Source organism: Nothobranchius furzeri, chromosome 6 (genome assembly GCF_043380555.1).
Source record: "Nothobranchius furzeri strain GRZ-AD chromosome 6, NfurGRZ-RIMD1, whole genome shotgun sequence".
Classification (NCBI taxonomy): Eukaryota; Metazoa; Chordata; class Actinopteri; order Cyprinodontiformes; family Nothobranchiidae; genus Nothobranchius; species Nothobranchius furzeri.
Genome location: NC_091746.1, coordinates 65,103,951 through 65,129,412, shown reverse-complemented (window position 1 = coordinate 65,129,412; position 25,462 = coordinate 65,103,951). Strand labels below are relative to the sequence as shown.

At 41.8% G+C, this 25,462-nt stretch overlaps 2 protein-coding genes across 7 annotated transcripts in view; one reads left to right on the top strand and one right to left on the bottom strand.

The window, feature by feature from the left end:
- LOC139070353 (uncharacterized) overlaps nt 1-25,462 on the bottom strand; it is a 275,750-nt gene that overhangs the window by 5,083 nt on the left and 245,205 nt on the right. The window lies entirely within an intron of this gene.
- Nucleotides 1-25,462, top strand: part of mast4 (microtubule associated serine/threonine kinase family member 4) — a 143,746-nt gene that overhangs the window by 15,980 nt on the left and 102,304 nt on the right. For all 6 annotated transcript variants that reach the window (XM_070552446.1, XM_070552445.1, XM_070552444.1 and 3 more), the window contains exons 2-3: nt 13,739-13,892; nt 19,397-19,530. In XM_070552446.1, coding sequence (XP_070408547.1) covers nt 13,739-13,892; nt 19,397-19,530 — 288 coding nt within the window. The remainder of the gene's footprint in view (nt 1-13,738; nt 13,893-19,396; nt 19,531-25,462) is intronic.

The window sequence follows — 25,462 nt, the reverse complement described above, 5'->3', positions numbered from 1 at the left end:
TGATAATCACTATTATTTCGACTGAAATTGAGATCTCGATTATTTAAGGTGGTCTTTAATTAATTAATTAGTTAATTAATTTGTTAATTAATTTTATTTATTTATTCGGTCATAACATTGCACAGGGCACAATTAGAGGAAAAAAAAATGAAAAGAGAAAAACTGTTTGATCACAAACACAATTCCTCATTACTACTATAAAAGAGTCAATACACCTGCTCATAATTTGTGACCAAAAGCGTGTAGGTTCGTTTGTTTTCTTCCACCTGTCCGGGTCGTGGGGTTAGCTTCTCAAGTAGGCCATCCCAAACAGCCCTCTCCCCGGCCACCTCCACCTCCTCTGGCAGGACCCCAAGGCGTTTCCGGACCAGATTGGAGATGTACATTCTCCGACATGTCCTGGGTCGACCCGGGGGCCTCCTGGTAGCAGGGCATGCTCGAAACATCACTCCAGGAATAATGTCCAGGCGGCGTCCTGGCTCAATACCCAAACCACCACAGCTGGCTCCTCTCGATGCAGAGGAGCAGCAGCTCTACTCCCGAGTCCTTCCTGAATGTCCCAAGCTCCTCACCCTAACTATGGCCGAGCCTGGCCACCCTCTGGAAGAAACTGGATTATTTAGAAAGTAAATCTATTACATTAATCTATTTTTTACCTGTTCAAAATTACAGCAACATGAAGGCGAGGCAGGCTAATTGTCACTCATGACCAACATGTCACTAACATCTGCAGCCCAGTTAGAGAAAAAATGCAACATAGGTGTTTTTTATTTTGCTCCATCAAATTAGAAAAAGTCAACCCAATTAGTCTTAATTGGGGAAATAACAAAGCAACATCCTTCACCCGCTGTTTTTCTATGTAAATCTGGTCCGTTATTTGCATGAAGAAATGCTTTTCTGGGCAGATTTTAGGAGATCATTCAGAAGGTCTCTGTTGTTCATCACATGTAAGTAAACCGGTGTTTTGCCAAGGGCTGCGTTCCACTCCTGCAGCTGTGCACGCTGGTTGTTCTTTCCCAGAATGTTCTCCATGAATTATACCTACTACCTTTTTAAAAATGCATCATCTAGAACCCTTATAAAAATTTTGAACAACCTGAAGAAGTCTTTCAGTTGGTTGTAAGCTATAAAAAACACACGATTGCATTTTTGTTGTTGTTGTTTAGTTGCCTTAAGCCTGATTCACGCTTCTCCGTCAGCTCCGCAAGGGACAGACACGCACGGATTGACGGAGATGTTTTGCCCTCATACTTCTCCGTCTCCTGGAGAGTGTTGCAAAGCAGTTCCCCGGCAGGGCAACAGAGGGCGTAGCGCTGTTCTGTGGTATCCTGTCATGTATTCGGACCAAGATGGTGTGCTTTTATTTTGTTGTTTTGTATATAAGAGACTTTTTAACACAGACAAATTTGTCTCTCATCCTCCTCCACCTCTTCATGCGCTCGCCACCTCTAAACCCACGTTTCCTGTCATTTCCGTCCACAAATAAAACACTTGCTGCGTATCTTTTCACTCCTCCAGTCACAGGGGAATTAAACGCTCATATTTTTAGAGTTTTTTCGCGAGGTATTCTTCAAGCTTCTCCGCATCTGCCGCTAGTTATCCTCGGCTCTCTTTATGTTTTTTGAGGGCGCAATGGCGGCGGTGTAAACGACGGCGTTGCCCCGACCAATCACAAGCTTGCGTTGTCCATCTCGTTCGGATGTTTTAAAAAGTGGGCTCGACTCCGTACGTACTTGCGTGCCTGCCGGGGCCCAATGCAAGGACGGATAATGGCGTTGCGTGTCTCCGCACTGACGCAGACTGAGAAGCATGACTCGGGCTTAAGTCTTGTTTAATTAGTGTTTTGCATTTCAAGTATTTGCCGCTTTCAGTACACTCACCCCCTTATTTATTCAGTCATCCCATCTGCTTCAGTTACAACAAATGAAAATCGGTGGTGGAGCAGAAGCTGTGGAATTTGACTCAAAATGAATTTGGATAAATTTCTGTCACACAGGTAATGAATTCATTTCGGTCGGTCCGTCTGAAACAGCTGTGCCTGGTCTCGGTAATTAGAGCAGGAGCCCCTCTCATCTGCAGCGTCCTCCGTATCGAATGTTTTAAAACATCAACCAATAAATTTACTCCCAATATGATGAATGTAGTGTTCTGTCATTTGAGTTACGTTTTCATCCCGTCTGCGTTTGGAGGTGTCTGTCACAGAGAATCAAGGATTTACCATCAGAACAATTCCTTTTGGGATCCGTTTTCCAGTAGAAGTGACTCTCTTCTTGTTTCAGTTCTCAGAAGGAAGTGATGGCGAAACAATGGCAGGGAGCGCAAAACAAAAGGCCGCTCTGACTGGAAGGAGGGTTGGCTTGTCTTGATGTACGAGGTCTCTCTTCCTGTTTCACTAGAAACTTGTTCAATTTGTGTCTTGGCAACCAGTGACGAACTCCTCATAGTTGGAGCAGATTGTTTTAAAAGGTTCCTTTCATCCATCCTGGTGAAATGATAAACATCAGTTCATCACAAAGCCTCCAAAGGGAACTGATATCCTGGTGTAGGATCATGACTGATACCTTAGCAGTGCTTTGGATATTTATTCTGAAGAAGTCCTGGCTGGGAATTATGCCAGTAAGACACCGAAATGTGTTGGGAAAGTATCGGGTGTTGCACCGGAGCTGGTGTTCTTGGACAGGTTTTGTGGTTTTAAAGTATTTATTACCCAGCCTTGAGGATTGTTGTGCGTGCAGCTTTGCACGAGGAGTAAAATGTAACTTTTCTTTGTTGTGGTGTTTGTGACTTTGTTGCTGCAGCAGCTGTTTACTACTACGCAGGAGTGCTGCTCACGTGTTTTTCCAACCCTTTGAGATGTTTAGGCTTTGTTTTATCTGCTAGAGAAGTCTGAAGGTGAGCTCTGCACTGCTTTGTGTTCTGCCAGGCTTTGTCACAGTTTGCTAAAACATATTCCATCATTAATGAAGCAGTAATAACATTGAGGCGGGAGGTGCATTACTTAAAGTTGGTCCCGTACGGTCGCTCTGGCTTGTTTTCAGCTCCCTCAGAAGTCTCTGGAACATTGAGCAGATAATGAATTACATCGGAGCAGGCAGCGGGCCAGACCCAGGCAGCGTTTTCACATTAAGGTGCTTGTTGCTGAAATAAGCTACTCTAATGTATGCTTTATTAGCTTTCCAGTGTTTTATTTATGAAGAATAGTGGTCTGGAAATCAGAATCAAATGGAAAAAATGCTCTTGCGCTCCTGTTTCAGGGTGTTAAAGTTTGGAGTGGAGGGTTTTTGAGGCTTTAATTTATGAAGCTGATCCTGAAAGCTCCTCCATGAGCTGTTGATCCTGCTTCATGAAGGTGAGCACTGATGAGTAAATCCACAGGTTGTTTTCCTTTTTCTGCATCCTCTATTTAAAGATGAGGTAATGTAACAGCACATACTTAACAACATGTTGGCGTTTCCTTCTTTGCGACCTACCTCACATTCAGCTGTTTGCTGCCTGTTTTGGCAACAAACCCTTATTGCTACCGTACACGGTGACTGAGGCCGAGGGGCGAAGAGATGATGGAGGAAGGAAGGGAGGGAGGAAAGAAGGGCAGGTCAGGTTTGATGCTGCTCCCAGGAACCCTGCTGGAAATAGAGAGGAATGGTGGGTGAAAGGCCACTGGCTGCTGCCAAACTCAAATGTGTGGGCTATTTGCTGTGAACACAGAAAGTGAACTGTGACCGGCTGACTTCAGGGCTTTCAGCGTAACCAAATATGTAAAAGGCTAACACCCACTCTTGTTGCAGATGTAAAGAGACTAATATCTATGACTGGGTGAGAAATTGATTTGACTGGCTCATTAAAATTTTCCATTTATGAAGATTTAATTAAAAAAATCTGATTTAGTTCCACTCCTGGGCCTCCATCGGTTGGTCAGCCTGCATGTCTCTCATAACCTAAATAACACTGTTTGACTCGATCAGTCCACTTGAAAGTTTTTCCCACTAAAATAATGCCTTAAGGGCAGAGTAATATCTTTAGTTCCTTACAATCAAATTCTGTGTAGCAGACAGTTTAAAAGTTTGTCCGTTTTCATTTATTTCTCACCAAAGTCTACTCTAAATATTCATATTGGCTTGAATTTTTTTACTTTTACGCACATAAACTCATGCACCATCTTGAAATATCTTTGCTGTTTAGGGACATATAATTCTCCGTGTTTGGTGTTTGTGCTTTTTCATGTACATTCTCCCTCTAACATCGTGCGAGGGTGCCACCAGTCCTCTCCCTGGCAGCCTTGCTGGTTTGAGGAAATTCTGCTCCTTCCCCTTGTGTTGCTCACCGTGTTGTAACCCCATGTGATTGCTGGATTGAAAGCCGGAAGTCATTTAAAACTGTGGCAATGCGCACACGGCCGTGGGAGACGGGCGACCCGGCAGGTGCAGCAGATGTGGGAAGAGAAGACAGCTGCTGCTAATGACTGATCAAACTCGTTCTACATATATTAACAGGACACGGACAGAAGCCTCTCTAGTCTCTGAGAGAGACGCAGCAGAAACGGTAAATAAAACTTGCAGACGGTTGAAAGCTGGTGTGTGGTGTTTTCACATCGTCTTTTTGATCTGTGTGGGCTACTGTAGCAGCAATTCCTACTCTGAACTGCCTGGTGCTAAAGAGTCAATTTTTTTTTACACACTGGGGCTTTAAAGATTTTAGCAAAAATAAGTAGAAGTGATCAAATCATTCGCATCTTCACTCATGCTGCCATTAAAGGACCATGACCGGGCATTAACTTGAAGTTAAATCCTCCAGCACTGAATAGTTAGCTCGTCTGCTAGCTGTTAGCTTCCTGAACGTTCAATCCGGTTTAATGCAGCCGGTTCAGGTTTGGTTGCTGAAACATGCTGGTGTCCAATAGTTTTCAGCACCAACTCAAAACCAACATTAGAACTTAAGGATGGTGCGATCAGTTTTTTGCTCCCAATCTGAATGGTTTGATTTCTTTTGAGTATCTGCGTTTCCATGACTGCTGGCATAAGGCTCACCTGTAGAGCTGCGTCTGTAAAGTTGGGACAAGAAGACAACTAACCGATGCTGTCAGGCTCAAGAAATATTACCTCTCGCCTTTTGCTTTAACAGAGGTGGTTGATAAAAGATTCAAATGTGAAGTCTGTGACTGGAAACTTCAGACTTTCACCCTGTGCAGGTTAGATGCGTTCATTTTATTCTTTTATGAGCAGAAAGTTGTGCTGTTCAACGCAACCAAATCAACTGATAAGCCTGTCCTCTTTCACTTTCATGTCATTTTCACTGACCTGATCATTTGGTGGAAACAATCCCAGAGGAGAGAGGACGAGAAATGAAGCTTTTATGTAATAAATCTGACTTCCTCTTTGATTTACAAACAACCACGGCACGGTTGTTAGGTCCTGCATTTCTTCACGGTCAGTTCTGTTAGGAAGCATCTCGAGAAAATATTTTAAATTCTTCTGGATCTAAACCGTTTAAGTTGCAGCTTCTGGTGGTCTCCCATCATAAGCTGCTTAGGTGTTTGTTTTTGCTGGTTTGCCTGCAGGTTACATAATGACCTGCCCCATTCTTACTCCAGCAGGGTTTCTGTCCTGAAAACACCTGGATAGTTTTCCACCAGCTGTTCACATGCTTGTTGTTGTTGGCTTTATCGTCACCTTAGATTCAGTTTAAGTGGGCAGTCAACCATCATGATGACATCATCTGCTGCATTTGCTGAAAGGTTACAACTGTAACCTCCATAGACAGCAAATTTGAATGTTCTGAATTAACCCTCTCAGCGTTAAAATGAACACTTCTGGTCTTCAAGCAGCCTAAAAGAGCACACGTCACCCCTCTGTTCATTGAGCTCCACTGGCTACCGCTAGCAGCATGCATCAAATTCAAATTGCTAACACTAGCATACAAAGTCCGAGATGGTACGGCTCCCATCTACCTGAATCCTCTTGCAAAGGCTTACGTCTCGGCCCGGCCGCTCCGGTTATCACAGGATCGTCGGCTAGCAGTGCCTACACCACGCTCAGGACAATCCAGACTCTTCTCATGCATCGTTCCACAAATGTGGAATGACCTTCCAAGCACTACCAGAACTGTGGCTTCCTTTTCAATTTTCAAGAAACTCCTGAAGACCCTGCTCTTCAGAGAGCATCTTCTAAACTAGCACCTTGCCTGCACCCATCCCCCCTCTCTACTGCCCACTCCTTGTTCCCTCCTCTCCATGACTGATGTCAATGTTGTTGTTGTTATTGTTGTTGTTAGCCTCAAGGGCAAAATGCCGATTATCACTTGTAAGTCGCTTTGGACAAAAGCTAAATACATAAACATAACATAAACATAAACATCAGACTTTCTACTGGAACCACTGCTTCAGTGTTAAATCAACACTTTATAAGAGTTAACATTTTAACACCATTTTAGTGTTAATACTGAACTCTGCTGGCTTAAAATTTTAACACCAGCAGAGTTTACAAAATACACCAAATTGGTGTTAAAACTTTACATGTAAGCACTTGAGTTAAATTTTGACACCAAGACAGTGTTGGCCTAACTCTCTAAATAGTTCATTTCAATAATATGTACACTACATCCAGTGTTAATATTAAGAGTTAATTTTATATTCAAGTTATTAATCAACACCATGATTTAATGAATTGATGTAGTTTGATGTGATAGTGGAACACACAGCGGTCCCATTCTTTTGACCCGCCTCCTCACTTACGGTACAAACATGACATAACAAGCAAAACCACATTTGCAACAGTGAACAAAGTACTAAGAACAACACAACTCCCCAAAATAAACATGCAGAAACACCCCAAAATATAACAAACTAATTAAAAACATGACTACCCACAATGCACCTCGCCCACTGCAGCTCCTGCAACTCTCTGCAGCCAATTGGTCGCCACCAGTCCAACTTTTAGAATAAAAGGGTGGAGTCTACAAATGAACTCTGCAGGTGTTACAGCTGCTGTGGGAGTTCATAGATTTTTAGCAGCTTTTTGCCCAAAATGACACCTACAGAGTTGATTAGGAAATTCTTTTTTTCTAACACTCGTTTTTAACTCTCATGTCAGTGTTACATATCAACTATATAACTCGTTTTAGTGTTAAATGAACTATTCTTGGTGTTAAATTGGACCAACACCAGAAAATTAGCACTTTTGAATTTGCTGTGACTGTTGAGAATACATTAAAATATAGTTGATTTATGCAGCTGGATCTAAACAGTCAGAGCTTTGACATTTCATTTTTGAAATCACACGGTCCCCTAAATGTTTTCTGAAAGATGAAAGCACATTGCTTCATACCACACACGCTTCCTGTTTCCACTGCTCTTGAATCGACAGCAGCAGAGTTTGAAAAGCAGATGGCCTCCTATAGCAGCTCAGATACCCTCCATTGTCGAGTAAAAATTTTTAGGCACTTCAGAGAAACGTTTTGTCTGATTTGTAAAATGCAAACACTACAGACTGTGGACAGTAAAGGCTTTTGGGTGAATTCTGAACTCGTTAAGCACAGATGGAATCAGCCCGATGACCTCAATTGTGCCCAAACCACTTTTTTAATCAACACTGAAAACTTTCATGTTCTGCCTTTTACTGACCGCTTCTCTACTGTAACTGCTCAGGCGTGGACCTTTGTTCTTATTTTTAAATCTGATTTTATTTGTGTATTCTAACATTGAGCTTAAAATGGACAACTTTATGTTGTCCCAGTTTTTGGTTCACCTGGAAAGCACAATGACTATTTATAAATAAAGCAGAAAACGGAGTCAGACCACACGCTTTAGTTTTCTGTCTTGTGCAGTTGATTTAAGCAAAACTGTTATCCTGACTCTTCATCTCTATCTCTGCAGTGTTTATTTCCAAAATATCAGGCGGTCTTTGTAGTTCTATTGGCTAAGCCAATCGTGGTTTAATAAACAAGTCGGAGTGCTTCTCTGTACTTCTGTTTTTCTCTTAACTGAAAGTCGGAACAAAGTTCAAGATTTTTTTAAACGGCTAAAACGTTTTTGTCATTTCTTTTCAGTCTAAGTCTCAGTTCCTTTTAGGGAACTTCTTATGTTTTTGACACCACAACTTAATCACTGCTAACACGACACTAAGACCAATTTCACCTTGGTATTTCAATGAGAAGACTGGTCTTTGCATGTGGAAAAGACAAAGACCTGTGATATAACCACAGCTTTACCTCTTAGAGCAGTGGTATCCTACCCAGAGTCCTTGAGGGCCACTTTTCTGCATATTTCTCTGCTCCAACACACTTCACACTAATCAGTGGGTGATTTAAAGACTTCTGCATAACTTTAGGACATGCTGCAAATTAGGGTTGTCACGGTATGAAAATTTAACCTCACGGTTATTGTAACCAAAATTATCACGGTTTTTGTGGTATTATCGTGGTATTTTTTAAACGGTGTTGCATATGTTCAGAAAGCATTGATAGTCCTGCTCTATACAAACTGAAATAGTTTTGAAAAGGTTTAACAGTGTTTATTCAACCTAAAATAACACAAAGCCTTAGCAAAAGTGCAACTTTTCACAAGTAAAGGAACAAATAGCTTCTTTTTCTGGAACATGTTACAGTAGTCAGTGCAGGTTTAAATTATACAAATCCAAACATTCAAAACATAAACAATATGTAAACAAATCAAAGAAACACCACTTGTTTTCTCATATACTTGTTTTCTTCAATATCAAAATGAAAATCTAAAACTCCAGTCCACACATGACTTGAGCACTGTACAAGTCAACCTTAAAAAATATGTATTTAAAATAAATAGCCACTTTAAACAAATTACTAAAATAACTACTACACTATGTAATCAAATCCAAATGTTCAAGTATAAATGGCATTGAATAAGTAAACAAATCAATGACAAGGAACTAATTGTATATTTCTCTTCATCATCAACAAATAAGATGCTTCATCCAGCAACAGGGTGTCCGTGACACGGTTTAAATGCTGGCAGAGGACGCTGCGGCTGCAGTATATAGTGACTCGTTGCATTCTCCCTCAACCAAAAGTCCTCACGTCATGCATTTAAGCTAAAATGCTAATGTTAACTTACCTTGCACTGGCTGTAGAGACGTGGGTGATCGTCACGCAGATGTGCCATTAGATTCGAAGCGTTGCTGCCTTTTGCAGACACTTGTTTCCTGCACGTTCTGCAAACGGGATAGCCGTCTTCTATTAACTGTCCCTCAGTATTTTTCAGAAATCCAAAATATGCCCATACTTCCGATTTAGTCTTCTTTTAGGGCTGATGGATGTCCTGGGCGCTGCCGTCTCCTCCTTCGGCCATTATTTCAGCTTCAAAGTTTTGGTTGCAAACTAAAAAGTGCGTGTGCGCGGGAACTTCAGCAGAAGCGACGGTGGCTGGTAAGGGTCACCACGCCTAAACCGCGGCCACGGTAAACCCACCGAGATAATTTAGTTTATTAAAAACTGGACGGTTATTTTTATTGTCAACTTTTTTACCGGGGTTTACCGCTATACCGGTTACCGTGACAACCCTACTGCAAATGTTATTCATGAATAAAAATTTTCTCCGTGACAAACAAGACATTGGCTTTTTCAGACCTGTTTTTTCCATCTATTCCGAATGCAGTCCATGAGGTTTGACGGCTATTTTTCATCATCAACATGCAGATGCAACTCAGTGATCAGGTGTTACTGTTTCTCAGTGAACAAGGCCATTAAAGATGTGCAGAACTTGGAAGTAAAGGTGTGTAAGGCAAGAATGTGTACAAATGAAATCTGTTCCTACAGATGCCAATAAATCTGAGTAGAAAATGATATTGGTTTCAACGCAAACATTTGAGAAAGCCTTTGTTGTCCTCTCTGTGTTAGTTCTGAGTTAGTATTTCCGCTGCAGTTGCTACAGAGGTTTGGCTGCATTTGTTAGCAGTTCTTGGATCATGAATCATCCCAAGGGAAGTCAGAGGGCATTTCCTTCCACACACTCCTCTTTGCTGTGTGTATCATTGTATTCCCAGGGAGGGCCTCTTCCTCAGCACTGGCCTTTGTTATGTTGTCTGAGCTTCAAGGTGTCCTCTAGGAGTACAATGGGCTGATAATAGACAGTGGCCGATGTGTAAACTGTCATATTCCTGTTGATATTGTTTGTTACTTCTCTATCACAATGAGTCTTTAATGTTTTGATTCTGCGGTAGTACAGCCTCTGAGGCCGTTGCATAACCAACACACTTCATGTTTCTTGGACTGAGAGGAGATTCCTATCCATGTATTTAGGGCTGCACGATGGAGCCATTGCTAGCACTGTTGCCTCACAGCAAGAAGGTTGCAGGTTGAAAACTTAGCTGTAGTATTTCTGTGTGGTGTTGACATGTTCTCCTCATGCATACCTGGGTTTTCTGCAGGTACTCTGGTTTTCTGAATCGCCAAGGCATGTTCCAATTTTTCTTGTTCTACCGAGGCATCTGTTCTCCGTTTGTTAGCCGTTTAGCTAGCTGAGCAAGGACACATAGGAGGTGTCTTGTAGCCTGGCCGTGGTCAAAAATTTCCCAGAATACACCGCGGTATTTTCAAAAAGATGGCGGATCAGAAGCCGGCAGCTACTTCGGGGGCAAATTTCATGTTAAAATTTAAGTCAGCTAATTGTAGCTATTGGGTTGATATCTGAAATGTGTGTGTTTTTTATTTTTAAATCCAGTTGCAGCTTTGGTGGCTAGCAGGTAGTAACTCGCTTACATATTTAATTTAACAAATATACACACAATAAAAAAAGTGAGTCTCGTTATATATTTATATAGAAACATATACGTATAAAATATAACATTATCTCCTCTGTCATGTGACGTTAAGTGACCGCCGCAAGTCTGTTCCATTTAACCGCTTTCTTTTGTAGGAAGGACAGTGTCCTCGTAAGCAAGGCGCCTGGCATTACAAGACACCACCTTGTGAGGCCAGGCACCTTGACATTGAGAAACACCCATAGTCTTACTCTAGCAGGACGGGCTTACTTCACGAACATACTCACTGAAATGCATATGTCACTAAAAGCCAGGTACATACTCAAAAACAACAATGAAGATAAACTAGCACCACTTCTTTTATTAGACTTTGAATCGAACTCAAGCGGATGTTCCACCTGTTCTTGGGTGTAAACTCCATTGTTGCTAATGCTACTCTGGCATTGTAATGTCTTCATTAGTTTTGTGCATCACTCCTATGGCGTGTTTGCGTTGGTCTATTGCAAACTGGAGTCGAAGGTTTTTTGACACAGTGTGAAGACTGTTGGGGACTGAATTTGGTTGTGAGAGTGTCACAGGGCTGGTCACAGTGGATGGCCACAGACCTGCAGATCACCCTCATGTTCAGTTTTTTGTCACGACTCTGTTCACAACATTTAACTAGGAGGGCTGAAAAATGCAATGTGGTGCCAACTTTAAAGTTTTGTAAGTAACGATTAAAAAGAAACTGTTCAAAGTTCTCTGGTTTGTTACTATAGACTTTAGTGCTTTTATTCCTCATTCTTGTATGTCAATGTCAACTTTATTTATAAAGCACATTTCCAACAATCAGAGACTGCACAAAGTGCTGTACACAGACAAGCAGTAAAAATAAAATGATAAAACACTGAGAGCCTTCCAGTAGACCCTAAAATTAACGATAAAATCAGTTAAACGCAAGGGTAAAAAGGTGGGTTTTTAAGAGACTTAAAAGCAGAAAGGCTGTTAGCAGACCTAATCTGTAGGGGAAGGCTGTTCCAGAGCTTGGGAGCAGCCACAGAAAAGGCGGTCGCCTCTGGACTTCAGCCTAGACTTGGGAACAGATAAAAGATGTAGAGGGGATGATCTGAGGTTTCGTTTGGGGACGTGAGTGTTTATGAGTTCCGACAGCTAAGGAGGGGCTAAATTGTGTTGTGCCTTAAAACAGATCAGTAGCATTTTAAATTGAATCCTATAAGTGATTGGGAGCCAGTGAAGAGCTTGTAAGACTGGTGTTATGTGATCCCTGCGCCTCCTACCTGTCAGCAAGCTCGCTGCCGCATGGATGCCCCGGATGCCAACATCATGCTCTAGGCGGGATAAAAGGATCTGATGATCCACCGTATCAAAGGCCGCCATTAGGTCTAAAAGGATCAATACAGCTGATTGACCGGAATCGATGGTTAAAAATATATCGTTAAATATTCATAAAAGAGCAGTCTCCGTACTGTGGTATTGTTTAAAACCTGATTGAAACTTCTCTAAAATACCATAATGGTTGAGATAGTCCTGCAGCAGCCTGTAGACAATTTTCTCCAAAGGAAAGGAAAAGGAGCTTGGAGATAGGCCTGTAGTTGGAGAGCACCATGGAATCGAGATTAGGTTTATTTAAGAGCGGCTGAATAACGGCACGTTTAAAGTCGGCAGGGACATGACCAGCAGATAAGCAAGTATTTATAAGTAATATAATGGGCTCAATTGTGGAAAAAACATTTTTTAAAAGTGATGGGTGGATACTATCCAGTGGGCTGCTGGAAGGTCTTGACTGGTGAACCACCTTTCAGAGGTCAGAAAGAGACAACAGCTCAAACTGGTAAAAAGCAGTTGAGCAAGGTTGTGAAGAGGCCGTGTCCACCAGAGAGGAAGGGGAAGATAATCTTAGAGAGGTGATCTTATCTGTGAAGACATTCTTCAACTTTTCACAGAACAGATCAGAAAACTTTAGGCAAGAAGAGACACCAGGAGAGATGAGACTATTCAATACACCAGATAAGACCTGAGGCCTATGGGAGTTATTTACAATAAGCATAGAAAGGTACTGTGTCTTTGCATATGCATAAAATAATTCTTGTAGAATCCAACCTGCTACATAGCGATGGTGAAAATAAAGACACCCTTTTTACATTTTCTGTAATATTCATAATAATCATTGAATGCCCCAACATTAGACTCTAGGTCAGGTGTCACAAACGCCAGTCCTCGAGGGCTACCATCCTGCTAGTTTTCTGTGTTTCCTGCTCCACCACACCTGAACGGAGTAATTTAATCCTCTCCTTACCACGTATAACTTTGCACAGGCCTGGTAATTATTCATTTTAATCAGATGTGTAGGAGCTAGGGCTGGGCAATAAATCGAAAATGCATTGTCATCAAAATTTCTGATCCTTATGTCAATAAATTTTATAATAAAAAAATGAAAAGATGTGTGTAGGTTGGCAACGTTCATGCCACTTTAAGAGGCTGTACCATGTGACTTAACGTAATACGTGACAACTCAATCTAGAGGACAACTTTTGTTTCTGCGCATACCTGTAGTTATCGTCCATTTATCGTTATCGAGGTGAAATCCTCAGTATATCGTGATATTGATTTTAGGCCATATCGCCCAGCCCTAATAGGAGCAAAGTAATGGCAAACGTGTGCAGGATGTTGGTCCTTGACGACTGGAGTTGGTGACCCCTGCTAGGTATTCAGAGTTCATTGTTGACTTCATCACGAGGCCCATGTCATCAGCCCTCCACCTCCGTGCTTTTCTCTTTAAGGTCATTGTGCTAAAAAGCTCTTTATTGTTCTCCCCACTCAGAAATAAAGTGATGCACTGTGTTAAAACATAACTTCTGGTACCAGACATCCTTCCAGAAGTCTTGTGATTTGTCCTGCTGTCTAACAAACCTAAACTTTCAACAGAATTTCTAATAAATCTTTTTTGTGTAGTTATGAACTTCAACACCAATGGTAACAGAGTTTTACCTTTTTATTTTCTTTTTCTGCAGTTGGAAAACATCCTCTACCCACCGTCTGTATACCTCAGGAAGTTGAGCAACCCAGAGCTCACGCATGGATTAAGTCCTGCTCTCAAATTAAAACTGCATCTCAGCGAAGACGTAAAACATCTTCGTCGAAGGAGCCTTGGTGGTGGCCTCACAGGTGAGTTTCCTTTGAGAACTAGTTAAATGTTAAACTACAGTTTAGAGTTGATGTGTAATGAAGCAACTTCCTTCTTAAGCCTGATTTATGCTTCTCCGTCTGCGTCAGTGCGGAGACACGCAGCGTCCTTGCGTAGGGCTCCGGCAGGCACGCAAGTACGTACGGAGTCGAGCCCACTTTTTTAAACATCCGTCGAACGAGACTGATTACGCTAGCTTGTGATTGGTCAGGACGCCGCTGTTGTTTACAGCGCCGCCATTGCAAAGAGCCGAGTTTAACTAGCGGCAGACACGGAGAAGCTTCAAGAATGCCTCGCGAAAAAACTCTAAAACTATGAACGTTTCATCCTCCCGTGACTGGAGGAGTGAAAAGATGCACAGCAAGAGTTTTATTTGTGGACGGAAATGATAGGAAACGTAGGTTTAGAGGTGGGGAGCGCATGAATAGATGGAGGAGAATGAGAGACTAATATGTCCGTGTTAAAAGTCTCTTATATACACAAAAACACAATATAAACACACGATCTTGGACCGATACATGATAGGATACCACAGCACAGCGCTACGCCCTCTGTTGTCCTGCCGAGCAATTGCTTTGCAACACTCTCCAGGAGACGGAGAAGTAAAAGAGCAAAATGCTTCCGTCAATCCGTGCGTGTCTGTCCCTTGCGGAGCTGACGGAGAAGCATAAACCAGGCTTTAGTGTCTGCTAGTGTGCTGATAGCCTGACCAGCCAGCCCCATGCTTCCTTATGGGAAGCACTGGATCTGGCAACTCCTTTCTCATTGGCCTAGTGGTAGAGTGTCCGCCCTGAGACTGGGAGATCAGGGGTTCGATTCCTGGTCGGGTCATACCAAAGACTGAAAAAATGGGACCCAATGCCTCCCTGCTTGACACTCAGCATTAAGGGGTTGGATTGGGGGGTTAAACCACTAAATAGTTCCCGAGCGCGGCTTGTCTGCAGCTCACCGCTCCCCCGGGGGATGGGTCAAACGCGGAGAATAAATTTCGCACATATACCTGTGTGTGTGACAACTAATGGGACTTTAACTTTAAATAACCCCACCGCTGAGAATTCAAACCGAGTCAATAGCGCTGAGCAGCATACGTCACACACAGCAACGCTCAGTTCTCATTAACAACGAAGTCCGAAGCCATGTTCGCTGTGCCTCTTTCCTCTGTTCTAAATGACTTGAATGTCTTTAAAACCCCAACAAGTAGAAGCGCTAAAAGCCTTCTTTTAAAGAAAGATGTTTGCGCCGTCGCCGGATGCCATTTTTGACTACAGCTACAAAACTACAGCGTCACACGGCACAGTCGGCATTTCTGCCTTTTTTCTGACTGGTTATTTTTGAGCTATCTAGTCCCGCCCCTCACGTGCCTCTCTGCCTGTGAGTAACCGGACTAGTTCTCTGTGTACAATTAAACCGAGGACGAGTCTGGCAGGCCAGGCTAGTTTCCTGAAAAGGTTTGCAACATTTATTTATCAAATTCACATTCAAAAAACATGCTGATATAAAAGTGTGTGTGTGTGTGTGTGTGTGTGTATATATATTGCATTATACAACTATGTTTATGTTGGATTCTTCTAAATGAAATAATGCTACCAGTCATGACCATTTGGTGCTTCTTTTCAATAAACATATCTATAAATAAAGATTTTTGTATAAATGTTACATAAATGCACAAAAGGACTTACTGAGGCAGAGAAAAGGCTGCAGGCTGCCATTTAAAGACTTTTTGTGCAACATCAGTGGATCATTTAAGATTTTATCTTTTTCATAGTCTAAAACACATTTTCGGCATTCAAGAACGCTTCAGGTTTTTTTTATTTGTCTTTGCTAGGTAGTGAAAGAAAAACGCAATATTTGAATCTGGTTAGGGTTGGGCATCGAGCATCGATTGGAACCGGGACCAACTGTTAGTTTTTCCCGAAATCCTTCAAAGATTTTTATTTCGATTCCTAGCATGCCGACCAGAAGAGGAATCTTAGCTGAAAACAGCTGGACGTTTCTGGATTTGTTGGAGACATTTAGCCTCTCATCCCAGAGGCTGCTTCTATACTTTGGTTGTGGTCAGAAACAAACACACTGGTTGTGCTGCAAGTCTTTTTCTTTTTTTCTCTAAAACACGTTGTTGTCTAAATGAAGGTGATGTTATTGTTCATAGAATTAAACTTCCATTCTAAAATTAAGATTATTTCATCAAGTAGGACCTGTGGTTAGCTAGCTCATGTGAAACATGTCGTGTCTTGAAAGAATCAATCGGGAATCGATGGGAACCGGAATCGAAACGAGTAATCGGAATCGTTCAAAGTCAAACGATGCCCAACCCAACAATTGAACTGTAATATTTTGGTGAATGGAGGCTGAATGAACCCTTAAGCCAGTTTCTCACGGAGCTGCTGCTGTTGGCTAACATGAGAAACATGCAAGGAACTAATAACTCATCAGTTTCTTGATGCTCACGTTGTCTTTGCTTTTTTGGGGACATGTAGTACTTAACATAACATACTTCACATTCACTTCATACTTCAACAACCTTCCCATTGATAACATAACATTTAGCCCCAAAGCCTACCCTTCTCACCCCTTCTCCAGTTTTCACCCTTCAGCCTGTTGTATTGTTAATCCAAAAGTAGTATCTTAAGGTCAAGTCCATCCAAAAGTCTGTGGTATTTGAAATGCATTGTTGATCCTTGCTGCCGATTGCTGCATATAGGCAATTTCCATATATACAAACCAGTGCTGAGCCACGGGTAAAACCCTGTGATGGACACAAGGAAACTGAGCACCCTTGATAATGTTTTGAGACATTTTGGGAACTCCTTCTTGAGTACTGTTCCCAGTTTGTCACCACCAGCCTGGTGAGAGACTGGCTTTAGAGCTTATCTGTTGAGATGGTGCTGCATTAGCCTAACCTAGAAGTCTACACAAAGAGTAGCTGAAGCAAAAAGGTTTTGCTCTGCAGGTCGGTCTAGCCACACTCCATTGTAGCCTCAGCAGGTCTACCATTGGTCCGGTCAGTTTAGTGTTATGCTAATCACACCGCTTTATTGATTTGGTGGGTGGGATGATGCGGCAGAGCGAAATAACTAAAATGACACCAGAACATGTCAGCTAAGGTAAAAACATGCTTCTCTTGAAGAATAAAGAATTTTGATGGAAGACACAGAACGAACTTGGCGAAGACGAAACTATAATGGTGGTGGCTTGTTTGAAACATCAACTTTGGACTACTTAGACTAGGTGCTTTACTTTATACTATACTACGGTATGGTGGACTGCCCTGATGACTGACACCCGTAGCGGTCATGTTGTTTGGTGTCCAATAGCACATCAATTTGAAGGATAGTCCTTGATTCTGCCCCATAACAGAGATCTTCTATGGAATGTGGCCAGAATATATCCTAAATATATTCACATATTTCAGATTGGCTTGCCAGGCTAGCGTTAGCCCACTTTTGAAAACTTTTTATGTCTCTAAGTTCAGGGTCATGCACCTTTTGTGAAGCTGAGAGCTACTTCATGGATAGTGAGCCGTACGAAGGGTTACTAGGTTGATATAATATTGACCATTGAACTAGAAAAGATCAGAGTTAAATTGTGTATAATAAACATTATGTTTTTAAAGAAAAGTGGAGTTTTTTAATCTATATAAATGCATTTGTGATTAATATAACCACATATAATTTATTGTGCCATTTGGAGAAAAGTCCTGTCCTGGGAGCACCATAGTGCCCACGAGCAAAGCATGAAAAGCGGTTTCTTTGTGTCTATGCCTCAAGAAATAAAGACTAGGACAGTCGAGTCTTTATTTAGTAAAAACAAACCGTTAACTTTCACAACATTTATATAGACGCTTTTGTGCCTTTAGTGCCTGGAGGAACGAGTGTTCCATGTTTTATTTTTAAACGAAGTAACCGTGACAACACCATTTATTTTTCTTTATCTCTGGACAAAAAAAGAAACTTATATGGTCTGGTTTGACATGGATGTGCGCCTGACTGGAAAGGATAATAAACTGATTCTAGGTTTCATGTTTCACATGTTTACTTCAGTGCCAGTGCATTTAGCTGACGTTACAAACTGACCTCACAAGCATCTGCTAAATAAACCTCTCCTCCCGAGTCCCGACACACACCTTTCTAAACATGTTGACCTGTCTGTAGCTGCTTCCTTTCTGCCCATTTGTGATGAACTCTGGTGAGGAAAGACATTAGCTGGTAAGGAAGGAAACTCCTCACTTTTCCCTTCTCATCCTGTTGGGTCTTCCTTTAACCCTCCAGCAGGTCCCTGTGAAAATCGGGGTAATCCAACACAGCAGGCAGAAATGTTTTCTGACTAAGCTAAGGGAAACGAAGTGAACCAAACGCTTTTCAGAAAGATGCTGCATGTTGTTGTGACTTTAGAGGAGTAAAGGGTATTTAAAGTAAATCTGTTTCATTGATGGAAAATCACCGTTTCAGGGTTGCTTGGTTTTTCTCATCCTGCCAGTGTAAACCTACATTTAGGACTTGTTTCATTTCAAGTGGAGAAAACATTAATGCTTTGCTTCTTAATGGCTGCCAGCAGGCTTCTGAGGCTTGTCGTGACATCTCCAAAAGACAAAAGTTGCTTCAGGCCAAATGAACTGGAGACGTTCAGAAGACGTCCTCCTCCTACCCCTGTGTTGTTACTAAAGCAACACCCGGAATCGTTTCATTTTAACCTTCAGAACAAACAGAGCAAAATAAATCATTAAAATTTGAGGAACAAGTTCAACCTTAAAAACTATTAGTTAGTTTGATGAAGTAATGTTGTACTTTTTAAATATCTCTGTGTTCTGAGGCATTTCTCATCAGAGGAACTGATGGAAACTGTTGGTGACATCTAGCTGTGAGAAGCAAAAGTGGAAACAACATTCTTGCATAAAACTGCTGTGACTGAAGCGTGTAAGTGCATGCATGTGCCTAGCTTCACCTGAGTGTTCACACTGTGGTTATGCAATATTAAAGTTTTCAGTTATCCTTTAATGAGCTTTCAACCCCGTGGCCTAATTTAACTCTTTGACATCAGGAAGCGTCAGCTTAACACGCCTAACAAGAGTGGACAGCTGGGATTTTCTCGTGTTAGCTGAGCGCCCTTTGACCTCCACCTTATTCCGTGAACTTGGTGTGTGTGTGTGTGTGTGTGTGTGTGTGTGGGTGGGGGGTGGGGGGTGGGGTGTATCAGAGTGTGTTTCGTTAGGATTTATTGCCATAGGGCAAAGGTTGTTGACAAATGCAGTGGGTTCAGGGTTTTTCCATGCATGAAGGTTCACGTTGATGCAGTTTCATCTTGTTTCTGTTGATAATAGTCTAATATATGCAGAGGTCGTTGTAGGTGGATTTTGTGAGTTTGTCGAGTGAAATATTAACACAAGACATGAGAAAAATCCACTTTCTGCTCCTGGAATTTGGTTTTTCCATAAAATAATGGTAGGTTAATGTATTTAAAGGAAAGCACTCATCCTGCTGTTTTGCAGGTAAATACCTGGCTCTGCCCCTGATCCTCCAGCAGACACAGAGCGTGCATCAACCATCCTCCGAAACCTCCAACCTGGTTCGGATGCGAGCTCTGAACCTGGGAAAGTCGGACCCCTCGCTCGCCTCCAGCGCCGTAAGTGATTTCTTCTGCCTGAGCCGTCTGTGACCTTCTGTGCTCTGTTCTCAGGCAGTTGGTTAAAACATTCAACTTTGCTCCAGAAGTAATAGAATAATTCATGTAATGTGTTTTATTTTGAACCACTAACTTTTTGAGCTAACACACTCAGACCTAAAATATTGTTGATTAATATATTAAAGAAAAATTAAAACAAACAAAAAAAATGAAGTTTTCCCTTAACCCTCTAATCCCCTTCGTTTATTGAGGTGTCCTCATAGGTCTTTAAAAAGCATCATACTTTCAGCCATTTCACCACAAATCATTTATTTATAAGAACGATAATAATAACATAATCAAGATGAATGAATCTGCATTCATAGATTTTCATTTTCTTTTTTACATGGAAACAAGATGAGAACTTTTAAGGATATATTTTACATTAAATGTGAGCGTATGAGCTTGAAATAAGTTTTCCACGAGTACAAAGTGAAATGCGTTTGATGTGTTCCTGAAAACAAACATCATCTCGGGCACCACATTCAAATACGACCAATTCAGTTCAGTTAAAGGATACATGATAAAAAAGTTTTTATAAGAAAAGCAGCAGATTACATTTATTCTTCACACCAGCGCCATCCCTTTGTTCTGATCAAACTCAGCTGCTTCTACAGACGCAGTGATGATGTTCCGATAATTTCATACAGTTGCTGACTCGGTAAAGTCTGTCACCAGAAACCGTGAACCTAGAAGCATTACAATCTGTTTTGCCACACTTCAGTTTAGTGCATTGCCACTGACTTGTCACTTGATGAATCACTGGTAAGTTTTGTTAATGGCTCTCATCCGTCACCGCTGCATGCTGATAAAAGCTCTCAGTTGTAAAAATGTGCTTCATAAATGCCCGTTTTCATGGAACATGGCTGCCGTTTGTCAAGGGTAACTTACTGCTTCCAGATGAACTATTTTATTACTGTTAGGATTCCCTACGCAAATATAACACTTAAAGGTAACGATGTCCGAGTGATTTTTCCTGGAAAGGGGAAGACAAATGACCTGTGTGTGTGCGCGCGTGCGTGTGCGTGCGTGTGCATGTGTTTTCTAATATCTCCCTGGTAGACGGTACACTGTTATGTCTGAGGAGTGAGTTGTAATCAAAAGCTGGGGGCTAATCTAATGATGTGAAGCTGAGTTGTCCCATGTGCGTGCTCTGTATCGCTTAGACAAAAGGTTAATTTAATAAAGTGTGTGTGTGTGTGTGTGTGTGTGTGTGTGTGTGTCCTGAACTGGAATAGTTGAGCTGGTTTATGACATCATTTCAACTTTAAACAAATATGTGGAAGATGCTGTTGTGAAGTGGATTGTGAATTATTGTAGCACTGAATCCATTTTAACTGCAAAGGTTTCCTTTTTTGGTTGTGTAACTGTTTTGCCTAAGAGAAAATCAAGTAAGTCAGGTCCGAACCCAGACACTTGGGGGCGCTGGCGCGTTTTCACTGTTTTGGAACAGAAGCAGTTGAGTGAGTCTGTGTGTGTTTTCACACACAGATGAATCTCATTGTAGCGTCCTGCGTGAATGATTACATCATTCCTTGTAATATAATTGTCTTCCAGCTCAAGCGTTGATTCAATTTTACAGCTTGACAACCTGAGAGAATCCTCAACAACATCATTGACTTTGCCTGAATTGTAAGATTTGCTTCATTGTGATCCTTGACCAATCGTCTTAGACAAAGATTAATCTGACAACCCTCACAGGAAGGTCAGAGCTCATGAGATAAGGATGCCCCGGGAGAAGAGATGTGACACTGCCTTTCTTCACACAGGAAAGACTAATCCACGAGGAAAATAAATTCTATCAAACACACAACCAGAACATTTAGTTCATGATAAACGTCTGTCCACTTTGTCCGTGTTGGTTATTTAACATGAAGAGCAGCTGAGGTCCCCTAAGTTATTAGATCACAATATGTGAGTCGGACATCTTCTGTCAAGTGCCTTGAGATGACCCTTGTCGTTATTTTACGCCATTGAAATAAAATGAATTATATCAAATTAATTAATTAATCCCAATCTGGTTTATTGTGTTGAGGTTTGAGGCAACACGTACAAAAGTTCACTCTTGCTTCTGTCAGTATAGCAAAAAACTGTGGTGATGATTAGCCACGGTAGGTTTCGGCGGTTTGTATAATTTTTCCCACCGCCAATATCGCGTCATACCCGTGTCACAACCCGTGCACGCGCATTGGGTCCACAGCGCGCGTGTGAACGGGACTCGCGCGCGTGTGAACGGGACTCGCGCGCGTGTGAACGGGACTCGCGAGCGAAAATATACATGGCGAGAGGTCATTTGTGCACAGAGAGGGAGCAAACTGTGTCTGTGAGCGCACAAGGATGTGCACAAGTGACAAACCTGCGTGCGCGCGTTGTCAACGAGCACACGGCAGAGGAAAACGTGCGCGCGCGGCAGCCTCTGTGCGCGCTCGGCAGCCTCTCTGCGCGCTTGGTTTCTGACTCCTGCTCGCTCGGCTGTAAGGGCTTTTGGCACTCTGGAGGCGTGGCCTGTGGCAGATCTTGTCTGTCCTCTGATTGGTTAGTTCACCCCGCACTTTACCCTCTATCTATATAAAAAAGTCTGATGTTCAGTAGTTGCTGGCATAGCTCAGCTGGGAGAGCGGGTGACTCTTGCCCCAGAGGATCCAGGTTCGAGTCCGGGCAAGGAGAATGTAGTAGACATCATGTTAATTTTTCTTAATTTCAGGTATTTTACAGTTGTGACCGTTCAACTGTCATTAAACGTCCGAATGTTTGCTGGGCAGTGTTTTAAAAAGTGCACATAAGCTAGATGGTTTTAACCATATAAAATTACATTTTTTGTGATACTGGAAAAATACATACTGAAATAAAACTACTGATTGAAAACTTAATGACTGTGATTGTACAATATATGACTCACTAATACACTGCAAACTCCCTTAGAGTGGGGCTTCCAGAGAGAGAGAGAGAGAGAGAGAAAAGTTCTTGCCTCATTAATGAATTGTTTATTTTTTTCAGTATTTAATTGACAAATTATCCTTTCAAATAATTAATTGATGAGTTACATAATTGTCCATTTCATAAAGAAACTGCATATCAAGCTTTCATTCAGATGACCTTCAACAGTGCTGCACCCTGCTGAGGGACATCCGAGTAAAACCTTGAGATGGCCATTTTCTGTTCACTAACTTGCTTTAGTAAATCCTTACTTTTGTTAAATAAATCAGTTGTTGAACCCCCACTCCTCTGTTTGGTCTCCTTTCTTATTACAGCCCACCACTTCCAGTCTGGGTTGTAACAATCTGCAGACAGATTTCTGAGTATCTCCTCCTTTACACAGATCCTCACTGAGCCATGTACTGTGAACAAATAGTTTCTCCATGATATTATCCAGCAAGGTCCCGTTTTTGTCAAAACAAGGGTGAGGTAATGAAAAAATAGAAATATTTCATTAAATTAACATTTAAATTATTTATATGCATCATTAAAATAAAAAAAAACATGTTTTGAAATATATAAACAATTCATTAATGAGGCAAGAACTTCTCTCTCTCTCTCTCTCTCTCTCTCTCTCTCTCTTTCTCTCTCTCTTTCTCTCTCTCTCTCTTTCTCTCTTTCTCTCTTTCTCTCTCTCTCTCTCTTGCTCTCGCTCTCACTCTCGCTCTCTCTCTCTCTCTCTCTCTTTCTCTCTCTTTCTCTCTCTTTCTCTCTTTCTCTCTTTCTCTCTTTCTCTCTCTCTCTCTCTCTCTCTCTCTCTCTCTCTCGAAGCCCCACTCTAAGGGAGTTTGCAGTGTATTAGTGAGTCATATATTGTACAATCACAGTCATTAAGTTTTCAATCAGTAGTTTTATTTCAGTATGTATTTTTCCAGTATCACAAAAAATGTAATTTTATATGGTTAAAACCATCTAGCTTATGTGCACTTTTTAAAACACTGCCCAGCAAACATTCGGACGTTTAATGACAGTTGAACGGTCACAACTGTAAAATACCTGAAATTAAGAAAAATTAACATGATGTCTACTACATTCTCCTTGCCCGGACTCGAACCTGGATCCTCTGGGGCGAGAGTCACCCGCTCTCCCAGCTGAGCTATGCCAGCAACTACTGAACATCAGACTTTTTTATATAGATAGAGGGTAAAGTGCGGGGTGAACTAACCAATCAGAGGACAGACAAGATCTGCCACAGGCCACGCCTCCAGAGTGCCAAAAGCCCTTACAGCCGAGCGAGCAGGAGTCAGAAACCAAGCGCGCAGAGAGGCTGCCGAGCGCGCACAGAGGCTGCCGCGCGCGCACGTTTTCCTCTGCCGTGTGCTCGTTGACAACGCGCGCATGCAGGTTTGTCACTTGTGCACATCCTTGTGCGCTCACAGACACAGTTTGCTCCCTCTCTGTGCACAAATGACCTCTCGCCATGTATATTTTCGCTCGCGAGTCCCGTTCACACGCGCGCGAGTCCCGTTCACACGCGCGCTGCCATGTATATTTGCGCTCGTGAGTCCCGTTCACACGCGCGCTGTGGACCCAATGCGCGTGCACGGGTTGTGGCACGCTTTAAACGCCATACGCCAACCGTTGGTCCAATAGATGGCGATGGGCGATTAATTCGTGACATCATCATGCACGGACTGATTTGCGAACACAGCTGTCCAAACACAGATGCATTATTTTATAGAAGGGCAGCACATATGTTTACTGGAAGAGAAATTTAGATTTTTCTTTTTGTTTAATGTTGTATTTGTAGTTTTTTTTTTTTCTGAACAAAGGCCACTGGGTTTCTCTATTTTATGAGTTTGAGTAGGAAACGGAAGGCATCGCTGCTGCTGAGGAGGTCACATGATCCATATATCCCTGTCACTTTCATTTTTAAAATAATAATCATTTAATACTGTTATATTTCATTCATTTTTTATTAATATTTAGTCCAAACAAGCTGATTAGAGTGCCCCAGTAACAAATAATTAATGCAATTAAATGATTTCACTCAAGTTGGGAACATTTTGCCTGCTGCAGCCCAAACGCACCTTCCTTCTGCTCAGCGTAAACATGAACTGATCACCTGCTTGTGCATAATCTAATGTCTCTAGGGAGCTTGCTCAAGAGGTTATGAAGTTCTGGATTTCTGTCTCGGACAGACTCACGGATGATGTTCTGGATGAATCTGTCAGCAGCTAGAGACTGGGAAAGTGTGACATAATGCTCAGATGATGGAGATCTTTTCTTGATTGTTACTTCTGCGATGTTGTCTGTGCGTGACGTAAAATGTCCGTCATTAACCAACTCACGGGCAAACAAACACGCCACCTCTTGTAAAAACAACCGTAATGGCTCAGCCCATCTTCGATGGTTGAATAATTCGCCCCATCGTCCAACCCTATTCATCCACAATACAGGGTTTAGAGAACCGATCTATTGTCTGTTATTGGCTGAGGTTTATAGATGAGTGCGAGATGACCATTTTATTTATTTTTAATCTCCACAACATATTTACCAGTAAACCAGTGAATTTTGCAGCAAGTGTACGATGATGGCCAATTCAGAGAAGAATGGTGAGTTCTAGAAGGAGCATATACCAGATGTCAGAGTGGTAAATAACATCAAGCTTATGGAGCAAATGTTTGGATGCTGATCTCTGAATGACCTCACCATAATCAAACATTGGTCATTTGCACCAATGTTTTCCTTACAGATGAAATGAAAGAACCCATTCTGTAAATAAATCTGATTCTTGATTTAATCTTGGCCTCTAAACTGTTGTTTGGAAAAATTCAGTATTTTCTACCAAAATTCTCAAGTATTTATATTCAGTGACCTTTTCCAAAGGTGTTCATCCATGGTGTAGAAATCTGGTGATCTACAAAGTAAAGTACCCACTTTTACTAAATCACGTGACTGTAGTTTTAGATGCGTT